The sequence below is a fragment of the Sus scrofa genome, chromosome 8 (assembly GCF_000003025.6).
Source record: "Sus scrofa isolate TJ Tabasco breed Duroc chromosome 8, Sscrofa11.1, whole genome shotgun sequence".
NCBI classification, from domain to species: domain Eukaryota; kingdom Metazoa; phylum Chordata; class Mammalia; order Artiodactyla; family Suidae; genus Sus; species Sus scrofa.
In genome coordinates, this window is record NC_010450.4 from 3,221,734 (window position 1) to 3,234,704 (window position 12,971).

At 60.1% G+C, this 12,971-nt stretch overlaps 1 protein-coding gene across 8 annotated transcripts in view; it reads right to left on the minus strand.

Moving 5' to 3' along the window:
• The window catches only part of SORCS2 (sortilin related VPS10 domain containing receptor 2), a 507,916-nt gene that overhangs the window by 14,647 nt on the left and 480,298 nt on the right, over positions 1-12,971 (minus strand). For all 8 annotated transcript variants that reach the window (XM_021100959.1, XM_021100958.1, XM_021100964.1 and 5 more), the window contains exons 15-19: positions 10,663-10,783; positions 9,721-9,854; positions 8,883-9,011; positions 6,595-6,766; positions 847-1,033 (exon numbers count right to left, since the gene is read on the minus strand). In XM_021100959.1, the coding sequence (XP_020956618.1) occupies positions 847-1,033; positions 6,595-6,766; positions 8,883-9,011; positions 9,721-9,854; positions 10,663-10,783 (743 nt within the window). The remainder of the gene's footprint in view (positions 1-846; positions 1,034-6,594; positions 6,767-8,882; positions 9,012-9,720; positions 9,855-10,662; positions 10,784-12,971) is intronic.

Genomic DNA, 12,971 nt, shown 5'->3' on the forward strand with positions numbered 1-12,971 from the left:
ACCATCACCATCACCACCACCATCACCTCCGTCACCAACACCAGCACCATCAGCACCACTTCCATCACCCCCACCTCATCACTCCCACCATCACCTCCATCACCACCATCACCTCCGTCACCACCATCACCACCACCACCACCACCATCACCATCACCATCACCAGCAGCATCAGCACCACTTCCATCACCTCCACCATCACCTCCACCACCACCACCACCATCACCATCACCAACACCAGCACCATCAGCACCACTTCCATCACCTCCACCATCACCTCCACCACCACCACCACCTCCACCATCACCATCACCAGCAGCATCAGCACCACTTCCATCACCACCATCACCATCACCAACATGGTCATCACCATCACCACCTCCACCATCCACCACCATGAGCACCACTTCCATCACCTCCACCACCATCGCTTCCACCATCACCTCCATCCCCTTCACCACCATCGTCACCACCACCATCACTCCCACCACCACCACCACCAACATCATCATCACCACCACCTCCATCCGTCACCAACACCAGCACCATCAGCACCACTTCCATCACCTCCACCACCATCGCTTCCACCATCACCTCCATCCCCTTCACCACCATCGTCACCACCACCATCACCGCCACCGTCCTCACCAGCATCACAGCACCTCCATCACCATCACCTCCACCATCACCGCCACCGTCCTCACTGCTGCACAGGCCACCAGGAGTGTGGCCGGATGGAGCCCAGCCCACCTGCCTCCCAGCCCGTGGGCTCCCCGGGCCTCCCCAAGGGCCAGGTCTCTCTGTCACAGGGAGTGACACTTGGCCTCAAGGGGGCAATGGACTTACAGTTGACCTGGACAAACAGCACCGCCTCATCGTGCCCCGCCATGTTCTCAGCCCTGACAGACACACGGTAGATACCGGGGCTCTCGTAGCGGTGCCGGATGGGCTCCCCGGTCAACGTGAGGTTCATGTACATGGCCTTGAAGCCGTCCCCCAGGTCCACCTGGTACTTGGTGGTCAGGACGTCGCCCTGCAGGGAACACCGCGGGGCCCCTTAGAAGAGGGTCACAAAGCCGGTTGGCCCCTCACTGCTCTCCTCGGAGCGAGGGGCCTGGGGCCCCCAGGGAGCCAGGTCTGCTCTGCCCGTGGGGCTCCCAGCCTGGGCCGCAGGGCTGAGAGTTCTAGGAGGCTGAAGGGAGCAGGGGCCGGGGACAGGTTTGCCGCAGAGACGGGGAAGGTCGGGCGCACAGGGAGGCCAGGGAGGCTGAGCCGGGCTGTGGCCGGGGGGCTGCCAGCCTGCCAGCGGGAGCCAGGAGGGCGGGACGGGGCCTCGCGCACGCTGGACCATTTCGGTAACACAACGAGAAACATGTGTGTCCCCCAGAAAATGAAGAAACCGTCCCTTCCCTCTCGGCTGCGGTGCTCCCCGCGTTTCTCTTTATCTTGTTTCAGGCAGGACGGAAGCTTGGCTGCACGGGGTCTGCGCGGGGAGCGGCTGCCTCTCCCCGGCGTCCGCCCCCACGGGCTGTCTAACGGCCCCTGCGCACTGCCCACCGCGAGCCTTAGCCTCCCAGGGACCGAGTTTCCTCCCGGAGTCTCGGGAAGGAAACCACCACTTTGCCAACCCTGGGGCGAGAAGGAGTTCCCGTGTCATTTCACACCCTCCCCATCACCCCTGCCTCTCCCCCCACTCCCCCGCCCCCGCGGCAGGACCGCCCAGGAAACCACTCCCTGGTGACCAGGGGAGAGACGGGATCATTACTAACCGCTTCGCAATCCTCTTACTGTACACCCGCCAGGCCTGACCACCTGATGGACCACTTTGATGGCTCATCTGAGTTTCTTCACAACTGTGGCGTAACAGGCTGACCCGTGCCCACCCTCCCCCAATTCAGGTCCCCCCGAAACCTCAGAATGTAGCTTACTTGGGAACAGGGTCTTTGTGGAGGGAGTTCGTTAAGCTTGGGTCACACTGGATGAGCACAGGCCTGAATCCAGTGACAGGGGCTTTATGTGAGAAAGGAGGGGATCTGAGACACGGGAGAGAGGCCATGGAAGATGGAGGCAGAGCTTGGAGGGATGCGGCCACCGGCCAGGGACCCCTGCAGCCTCTGGAGGGAGCACAGCCCCGCCCGCACCCTGGTCCTGGCCTTGCGGCCTCCAAAACCGTGAGGGAAGGAATGTGGATTCTATCAAGCCTCCCCGTTTGTGGCCACTGTTGCAATGGCCTCGGGAACCTCATGCAAGTGTGTTCTTCTATTATCCCCATTCTATAGGTTGGAAGACAGAGGCGCTGCGTCCAGACCCCGCAGGCTGGCTCTCGGTCTGGGGTGCCCTCCGCTTAAAGGCAGCGCCACTGGGGTGAGGGTCTCAAGTCCAGACTGGCTCCGGGAGGGGGGTCCCTGCTGCGTCCTGGGAGCAGAAGGCGCTTCTGACTGAGTGGGGACCTGCGGCTTTGATGGGCAGCGGTCCCACCCACCAGGGGACCCCGCGTCCTGCCTGTGAGCGGCTAAGCCGAGCACACGTTTAACTGCCGAAACGTCTCCTTGGTTAGAACAACCCTCGAGACCAGGAAAGCGGTTCAGTGTCAGTGCAGGAAGAGGAGAGGATACAAGAGGCAACGAGAAGGAGCGGAGTTCCCGTCGTGGCGCAGCACGAATGAACCCGACGAGCATCCATGAGGACGTGGGTCTGATCCCTGGCCTCGCTCAGTGGGTTGAGGATCCGGCGTTGCCGTGAGCTGTGGTGTAGGCCACAGATGCGGCTCGGATCCGGTGTTGCTGTGGCTGTGGTGTAGGCTGGCGGCTACAGCTCCAACTGGACCCCTAGCCTGGGAACCTCCATATGCGCCCTAAGAAGCAAAAAAAAAAAAAAAAAAAAAAAAAGAAAGAAACAAAAAGAAAAAGAAAAGAAGAAGAAGGAGCCGGACAGGAAAGCTGTTGAGTCACTGTAACCCCTGCCGCCGACAGCTTTCCCTGCAGACCTGTGCATGTGTGTTTGCGACTGAGCTCATCAAAGACATTCAAGTGTTTCATGCTGGGCCGGCTGCCCCTCCCCACGGACGGAGCGGGACAGAGAGACCCGCGTCCCAGGGACCCAGCTCGAGCCAGGCTCGCATCTTCCAAAAACACCAACACCGCAATGCAGAGCTGACACCGACTCACCCAAGAGAAGGGACAGCAGAGTCACCACCGGGGTCCCTCCTGCCGCCCTGTCACAGCCCCCACTCCACGGGACTGGAACCTGCTCTCCATTTTTATAATTCCATCATTTTGAGACTCTTCTGTAAAGGGCGCCAGACAGTCTGGATTTAGCTTTTTCAGTTTAATTCTCTGGAGACGCACCCAGGTTGCGGCCTGTATGGATCATCTATCCCCCCACCCCCTTTTGTTTTCGGTCACACCGGTGGCTCAGGGATCGAACCTGCACCACAGCAGTCACCTGAGCCACAGCCAGGGCCACGCCAGGTCCTTCACTGCTGAGCCACCAGGGAACTCAGAGAGTCCGTTCCGTTTTATCTGAGCAGTGCCCAGGGGATGGAAGTACCACCTTGTGCTGGTCTGCTGCCCATGCAGGCAGGAGGGCTGTTTCTGGTGCCACGAACCACTGGTTTTCCAGTGACCCCAAGTCTTCGTTTCTCTGGGGTACATGCCCAGGGCTGTGACTGCTGAGTCCTGCAGTGGCCACATGTTTGAAGAAACTACCGAAGTTTCCAGAGTGACTGTACCATTTTGCATTCCCATCAGCTGTGGCTGAGGGCCCAGCTTCCCAGCACCCTCGCCAGCATTTGGCGGCGTTGCTGGTTTAACTTCGCCATCCCGGTGGGTGGGGGCGCCGTGATGCCCTTGCGGCTTTTTGACGTGCTCTGTCAAGTTGAGCGTGGCTTCTCGTGCCTATTTGCCAGCTCGACACCCTCTTCCGTGAAATGCTTCTGTCTTTTGCCCATTTTCTAGCTGGATTGTTTGTCTTCTTACCGTTGAGTTCCGGGAGCCGCTTACACATTCTGGGTGCCAGTCCTTGCTGGACACGGGGCTTATAAATTATGTCCTGCGTGGCGGTCTTTCATCCTCTTAACAGACTGTCACTACAGCAGAAGTGTCACATGCTGACAAAGTCCAATTCATCACATTTCCTTCGTGGGGTCAAGTCTAAGAGCCTCTGCTTAGCCCTAGACCCCGACGTCCTCCCCCGTCCTTTTTCTAAAAGGTTCACAGTTTTCCACTTTGCACTGAAGTCTGGGATCCACTGTGCGTGGATCTTGCACCGTGTGCAAGGTTCTGGGCGAGGTTCATTTTCCCTGGATGTGCCTCGGTGGCAGCCCGCCCTCCCACCACCGACACGCTTCTGCTCCGGTGCCAAAGCCGCCGGGGCTCTTTGTGTGGGTCCAGTTCTCCAGCAGATCTTATTTCCGGTTCTTAGATATTTACATGGACCCCCAACCCTCTCTCTTTCTGTCGCTCCCTCACCTCCCCCTGTGGCAGCCGAGGGTCCCAGCCCCCGGGGGAAGAGGGGTGGGCGGTGGGCTGCCAGCGTCCCCTCTGGGCTCCCAGTGGAGAATCTTGGGTGCGACTAAGCTGGGATTCCAGGCTCTAGGGGGCAGCAGGCGGCCGTTTTTCCTGCAAGTTTGTCCTGAAGCTCTGGGTGGCAGCTGGGTCCCCTCTGAGGATCCCAGGGGCCCCCAGCTGGGCAGAGGCTGGGTCCTCCTGTGCTGTGAGCAGAGCCTCGCCACCGCCCCAGGGCTGCCCCAGGTCGGAGCGGGACTCTCGGGGCCAGGCCCCATCAGCACAGGGACGGGGACAGGAGGGCGGGGAGGCTGCCCCAGGACGGCTCAGGTCTGGGGGCCACGAGCCAGGCGCGGTCCTGGAGTCCCCAGTCCTCAGCTCTGTCACCTGTTCCCCGTGGCCTCAGGGGAGTGGCTGCACCTGTTTGAGCCCCAGCTTCCCTGGCTACAAACCCAGCTGCCAGGAGCACAGCCCGCGGGCTGCCAGAGGTGACAGGTGGGCGCCTGTGCGCACAGCTCCGCCCTGGCCCAGAGTGCCCGCGGTGAAGGCCTCCGCCAGCCTCACCCTGCCTCATGGGCACATCTGGGAGAACATCTGGACAAAGCACAGGCGGTTCTAGAGCCCCACTCACTTCGCCCCACTACGGCCCCTGATGCCCGGGAGCGCCGTGGGCCAGGCCGGGCTGGGGTCCCGGGCGGACACAGGTGCATCTGACTTCCTCTGTGCGCTCTCATCGGTTTGAATTTCCTGCAGGTTGGTAACTTTTTCTAATTTCTGCTTCTGAACGCTCCACCCTGAGCATGTGCTACTTCTCTAATCTGAAAAATAGGCATGACGCCTGCTCGTGAAAATACACGGGAAGGAAACCAAAGATGAACAGTTATTGCCTTGGGAGGACACGGGTTTTGGGGACACGAATATCCTTGGGTTTGTACTGTTTTTCCAGTGTTCTACGATGGTATGTACTGTTTTTAAAATGAGAAGAAAATGGAACACTAGGGGACCGGGAGGAGATTGCAGGACACGCTCGTGTGTACCTAACACACACACGCTACGTGCCCCGCAACAGCCGTCCGTCCATTTTCACGTGGCTCCATCCATTCTCTCTCTGCCGGTCAATCGCTCCTGGTGTCTATTTACACATGTGTCCACATCAGCTACACACCTACCATCATCTGCTACAAAATCTCTCTGCAGTAGAGGATTATACACAGTCACTTTTTTTTTCCATTTTATGGCTGCACCTGTAGCATAGGCAAGTTCCCAGGCTAGGCGTTGAACCGGAGCTGCAGCTGCCAGCCTACACAACAGTCACAGCAACACGGGATCCGAGCCGCATCTGCAACTTACACCACAGCTCAGGCCAATGCCGGATCCCTAGCCCGCTGAGCGAAGCTAGGGGTCAAACTCGCAACCTCGTGGATACTAGTCGGGTTCTTAACCCGCTGAGCCACAGTAGGAGCTCCATACATATTAACTTTTTAATTTTTTATTTTATTTTATTTTATTTTTTTGTCTCTTTTTTTGCCTTTTCTAGGGCCGCACCCGCGGCACATGGAGGTTCCCAGGCTAGGGGTCTAATCGGAGCTGGAGCCGCCAGCTTACGCCACAGCCACAGCAACACCAGATCCGAGCCATGTCTGCGACCTATACCACAGCTCACAGCAATGCCGGATCCTTAACCCAGTGAGCGAGGCCAGGGTTCGAACCCGCAACCTCATGGTTCCTAGTCAAACGCGTTAACCACTGAGCCATGACGGGAACTCCCATATTAATTAAAAAAAAAACTTCCTGCTTTTCTTAAGATTCCAAATTAACTGAATCCGTATAATTAGAGGTTGAAAAATGTTACTGCCTCCCACAGGAATGAGTGAGTCTGGTATGAGCGTCCGGTTAGCACACATCCCCACACAGAGTGTTTGGGGCCGTGTCTCCTGGGCCTGTGCCGGCTGCACCTGCTGCGGTTAGGGAGACGCTGCCTTAAGCGACGTGAGAGGAAAGGAACGCGGCACCCCGTCCCGTCTGCCCAGCGGACGTGGCCCCGCGGGGACGGCACCAGGGCGCCAGCCGGCCCGGAGGCAGCCCTCACCTGCTCCTGTCGCACCATGAACAGGACATCCTCTCCCGGCCGCACGGCCACCGCCTCGCCGCGGATGCTGACCTGCAGGCCCCGGGGCGGCAGGAGGGGACACTGCAGCTGCGCGGGGCTCTGCCGCGGGTCCACGCCGCCCTCACACGCGCTGGACACCACCTTGCGGTACCTGCGGTCAGAGAGCGGGTCGGGGTGTCTGCAGACAGGGGGGGTGGGACAGGCCCTGCAGGCCGGCCGGACCTGCTTGTCACCCTGCGGGGGCCCTTGGCCTGTGACCTCCGTTCGCCAATTCCCGCCCTCCTCCCAACTCGACCTGTGGGCCACTTCTGCCCCATTTCGGAGATGAGAAAGCGGAGGCCTGGTGGAGGGAGGACCAGGAGCAGCAGGACCTGCTTCAGTCACTGGACGTGTCCTTGGTCCAACGGTATTACAACAACAACAATAATAATAATAACAGCTGCCGTTTTGTTGAGGGGAGGATTGAAGGAGCCAGTCTGACTTTCGAGGCCTCACTGGCAAATGTGGTCCCCGGGGGGACAGGGAGCGGAGAGGGGCTGGGGTTCAGCTCGGGCCTTACTGCTAATGCGCCACGTGGCTTTGGGCAAACGTGCTCCCAGGGGGCTCCTCTCCCTGTGACATTAAGAAAGTGGGACCACATGCCAGCTGCTTTGCCAACTCCTTCCTGCAACAAGAACTTCCTGGGCATCTAGTGTGTCAGGTGCTGGGGACGGGGGGTGACACAGCCCCTGTCCTTGCTGGGGCCTGTCCAGTGGGGGAGGCAGACCTCACCAATGCGTCTCCACATCAAGGCAACATCACAACTGTGTCAGGTGCTCAGGAGGGGCAGCACCTGGGAATCTGGTCCCCGAAAGACCCAGGAAACAGCATGTGCAAAGGCCCTGGGGTGGGTGGCCCAGTGTGGGGAGCAGGTGTGGGATGAGGGAGGAGAGGGGCTGGTGGGCTCCTAATAAACTGTTAGGAGATGACGGGAAACCACTGCTCAGGTGGCATTTTGGACTTGCCGCTTGCGATGCTCCCTCAGGCTGCACAGGGATTCTGGGTCTGTAAAACTCACATCACTGCCTGCCTCCCTGTGCCTGGCGCCCCTCCTGCCCTCATGGTTCAGCCGCCGAATGACATTCAGAAGTTTACATCCAAAGGCAGATTTGATTCATTTGGAGAAAACACGCGCCCTAGGAGCCCCTAGCTCCCTGGCGCCCAGAGTGTGCAAACGGTGTGAAATGAAACGCTTTGCTCTCAATAGGGGTCCTGCTTCTTACTCTTCAGACAAGAGGCCTGCTTGCCAAGCCCTGGTGGGGGCACTGGAGCAGCTGCTGTGGCTGCACGATGGAGAGGGAGGCAGGGGTGATGGGTGCCTAAGTGGAAGAAGAAGGAGATGAATGGCTGGAGGGAGGGAGGGAGGGATGCTGGACAGGAGGGTGGATGGATGGACGGAGGATGGATGGATAGATGAGTGAGTGGATGGATGGGGGATGGGATTTATGCCCCCGGGATCCAAGCCTGCAACTCCTGGTCCTCTTTCTTGCTTCCTCAGGCTCTGCCCGGCCCCATCCCGGGGGCAGTAGCGGGGATTTTCTCATAAGTCCGCAGGCATTTTGCACCGTCTCAAAACTTGCTCAGGGGGAAGCAGCTGCCTTTAGATGAAGCATGTTTTGGGCCTCTGGAGCTGCACGGACCTCCCGTTTTTATATGACGCTCAGCCTCTGGTGGACCAGTGTCTAAACTGCTCACATCTGCTGAGCATGATACCATCAATACAGCTTGGGTTCAGCACACACACTGAGGAAGCACCCGCGGTGGGTTGTGGAGCTTACGGTCCACTGGGGGCACCTGGGTGAGTGATGACAATGACCGGGATGCACGCACTGACAAGTAAGCCGGGCGCCCAGGCTAAGTCAGGGAGGGCTTCCTGGAGGAAGCGCCGTTCGAGCCGAGGTCTAAAGGGTGTGTGAGCCCTCCTGGCCCACTCAGGCCTGGCTCGCTGGGTGCTGGTAAATGGGAAGGGTCTGGGTGCTGCGGGGGCTCCTTCTGAGGGGGACGTGAGCTACAGGGCATCTGGAACTTCTCTGTCCTTCGTTCTGTCCAGCGCCAGCTCAAGGCACCTCTTCTCCCTGACGCCAGCCCCATGGCTCAGACTGGAGAGCCTGGGGCGGGCAGTGCCTGGGGTGATGCCCAGGAGCCCCAACGTCTTCCTCCCCACGTGGGAGCCGCAGGCCCTAGGCAGGAAGGCGGAAGGGGTCACGTGTTCGGCCCTAGCTACTCACCCGAGACTGCTAGTGTAGGTCTGGCCCAGGACACAGTCATCAGGTGGGGACAAGGGGTTGAACCAGAAGTTGGCAAAGCACGTGCTGGCGTCGGACCCCGAGGAGGGGGCACGCTCAAATCCATAGTCACTGCAGGAGGAAAAAGCCACCGTCAGGGGAAGGGCGCCGTTGGAGACGGGAGCCAGCCTGGGGCAAGGGCCTCACCCCGAGGCCCGACTCTGCACCGCATGCTGAGCACACGGAGGCAGGTCCACTCTCACGAAGGCCTGAAAGCTCGCAGTTACTTTCCAGGTGAGACAGGATGCACAGAGGATTCTGGGAAATCGCAGGAGAGAAGTGAGCCCCATCTGGGTGTCCTGGAGGGCTGCCTGGAGGAGGTGGGCTGAATCTCAAAGGAAGATCATGAGGCAGCGAGGGAGAAAGGGGGGAAGGCCCTACAGGGGGGATCAGAGGTGGCAGGATGGTGAGGTTGGGTGGGATGGCTGGAGAGGCAGGTGGGCCAGAGGCCTGGCAAGCCAGATTCTAGAACATTCTCCTATGGGCAGTGGGCAGCCACGGTCATTTTTGAGCAGAGCAGGGGAGTGGACTGAGAGAATGGGGTTGGGGGCCACCGCAGGCCCCCAGGATGCCTGGCCTGTTCCTGCTACCAGCGCCCCCTTCCCGGCCCCGGCCACCTGGCTGGTGCTAAGTCTGAGCCAGGAATTTGGCTGGGACTGTGGGCTGGGCTGCCGCTGGGCTGAAAACCCCAGATAAGGGGGAAGGGATGGGGCGTGACTCTGAGACTTCCCTCCCGAGGGGGCAGCAGGTGGCGAGGGACATGGAGTGGCGGGACCCTCACCACAGGAAGTCCGAGGCGCGGCACTGGCACACGCGGGCTGCGAGCGCCGCTGTGAAGCTCCGCCCCTTGATGCACCAGGACGTGGGCTTCCTCCTCCGGAAACTCCTCTGCTGGCCCATCACGCAGCGGTCACCCTGCGGGCGAGGGTCAGCGTGAAGGGCCACCCGAGACGGCCGCCCGCCCTGCACGGCCTCCTCCAGCTGATCTGCTGGTTCCTCAGCCCCAGGCCACTGTCGGGCAGGGCATCCAAGGCCGGGGGACGGGGTGTGTGTGTCGGAGCCTCCCGTCCCCCACGCCAGCATTCATTGAGCACCTGCTGTGTGCCCAGGCTGGGGAGGAGGCTCCTGACACTCCTCAGCGCCCCGTCCCCAGCCCCATGCTGGAGGTGGGACAAAGCTCAGCCTCCAAGGCTCATGGGACACACAGTAGGTCCTCAGCCAATGAGCAGAACAGGCCAAACTGTGAACAGGCACTGTGGCAGGAATGGGTGGGGGGTACCTAGAGATTCCAGAGCCCCACCCCCCACTGAAGTCCTGGCCTTGGGCAGCACGCCCTGGTCTGAACGGCACAGGGAGCCCATTTCTGGTCCTGGTCTATCCCCTCCATGTGACTGGTACACATTTGGCTGTAGAAACATGTGTGTTTGAGGGTATGGGGCGGGGTAAGGCCCGCGGGATGTTACCTAATGTATGATCCCTGTGCCCTGCTCCCTGCCCTCAGCCTGAGAAGTCCTGGACCTTGAGCACATCGCATGCCGGACAAGGTCAGGGCCTGTCCACCTGTCCCCAGGTGTCCCCAAGAGTGCTGGCAGACCCTGGCCCAGGCAGCCCCGGGCACCAGAGGGGCCAGAAAATCCTGTGGAAGGACCCGGCATTGAGGGAGGCCCCGAGGCCCTGCAGTGTGGGGCTATGTTGGGCAGAGGGGGGCTGCGGCCGGGCACACCTGCAGGTTGGTGAGGTCCCAGGAGCTGTAGTCCTGCTCGCTGCACTGCCTGGAGAACGAGGGCCGGAAGTCCACCTTGACCAGCTCCCAGTCCGAGCGGAAGCTGATGTGGCCGAAGACGCTGGGGAGGGGCGGGAGACCACCTTAGTTTGGCCCATCCCCCCAGCGCCCATCACCTCCCCCCAGGCCTCAGGGGCCACCTGCACGGCGGGCCCAGCAGTAGCTGCCTCCTCTGCCATCACTGCGCTGCCCTGGGACTAGACTCACGGCACCTGGACTGGGCCTGGCCGGCCTCAGCATTTGGACTTTGATGGCAGTGCCCCCAGGACCCCTCCTGGCCCGTGATGGCACGGGAGTGAGTAAGCCCAGACGCCACCCCCAATGGACAGGAGGGTCCAGAGCCCAGCCCTCCCGCAGCCCTCGTGCTGGTCCCAGCAGAATTCCGTCTTGCAGAATGGTTTGGGATCAAACGCCTGCCTCCGGTGCCAGGTGGCTTCTCCCGGCCTCTGTCAGCCTGACCTTGCCAGGGGACCCATGTTACAGCTTCCCTGCTCTGCGGAGTTGGGCCGCAGGCTATTTAACCCCAAGTAGAACCGACAATCCAAAGAGAAGCATCACTGGCTCAGGGTGGTGAGGTGCAAAGGATGCCGAGTGATGTTGGCCACGGGGCCCCCTGGCCTCGGCGCTGGAGAAAGCAGGGGACTGGAGCACCCACGATGTACTGGAGCTCCTCGTACCCTGTCTGGTCTAATCCTCACCACAACCCACAGTACAGAAAGGAAAACTGAGGCACAGAGAGGTTAAGTAACTTGCTCAGGGTCACACAGCTTGTCTGTACCTCTGCTCCCTCGGCCGTTATTTGTTGAGTGCCTACTGTGCTGAAACCCCTCGCTCTCTGCGGAGGCTGCTGCTTAAAGGATTTCTACCTGATCCTCCCAGTATCTCACACCTGGGCTCCAAACACCACCACAGATGAGGGGCCCAGCCTGCACTTCCTTCTCCAGTCCAGCCCAGAGCATTCGGGTTGTATCACCAGAGGTCGAGCATTTGGATGGAGGAGGTGATGTACCCCCTCTGGTCTTGATCCCCTTCCAAGTACACCCACAGGAAGTGGATCCTCGGGGAAGGCCAGTCATGGTCTGAAGGGACCTAGCCCTGTTCTAGGATAACATTTGAGAAGGTCTGGAACACGGGGAGTGTTTTCTGGGGGACGCGATGGCTGACTCTGAATGTCTGAGGCTGCTATTTCAAGAGGACTTTGGGCTCCATGGGGCACCTCTGAACGAGACAGCCCTGGGCTGCTATCTGTGTCTGTGCTACCTGTACTGTGTCTGTGGCCTTGAGCAGGTCCATTCCTCTCTGTACCTCCATTCCCTTGGCTTTAAATTGGGGACAATAGCACTGGCCTTTGAGGATCGATGGTGGATCAGTGATGGCTCGTGTAGGATGCACCTAGAGGAGGTTTACACACACACACACACACACACACACACACACACACTATACCTCAACTGCCAGAACAGCCCCCAAAGCAGAAAGCATGACCTTTGTTTTCAGACAAGACTGAAACTCTGCAGGGGCCTCCTCTGGTCCTCGCAGCCCAGAGCCTTCCTCGGTCTTGGCCTTGACCTCCTCTGTGGCCCTGTGCCCTGCCCTGGGCTCCGAGAGGGCTGACCACTCCCGCCCACCTCTCTCCCCGTCGCCGGCAGCCGGGCATTTGCAGACCCCCTGTGTTCCTCCTTCCAGCCCCGGCCTCGGGCCCATGTCATTTGCCAGCAAATCCCACTTCGCTTTGCTGTCCGCGGTGCGAGTCCGAGCCAGGGGCCTCTCCTGCCGCTGGGAGACGTGGCCCAGCGAGGACCAAATGCCCACGGCCACTTCTCCGTTTCATGTAGCTGCTCCCGCAGGGGCTGCTTCCGACAGAGGGGTCGTGGGTGGCCCGGATGGTGGTGACCATGGCCAGGCAGGCGTCCTGCTGGTCATCTGTCCAGACCCTCATCCTGACAGCAAGAGTCCTCTTCCTGCAGGTGGCACCACGTGGGGACTTTCTTTGCCAGGCGTCCCGTTCTCCCAGGCAAAGCCGGCTGGGTTGGCTAAACAGAGCGTGAGGGTCTTATCTCACAGAAGGAACGTCTTTAAGGACAACCTCTGTGTCCTTACCAGCCCGAGTCACGTCTCCTCCTCCTCTGGAAGCCAGGCTGTCGTGAAGGTGACAACAGCAGGAACGGCGGATGTGTGGTCTGCACTTGCCACGTGCTTGACGCACCGCCAACCCCCACGGGGAACGTATTGTTACCCCACCTCACGGC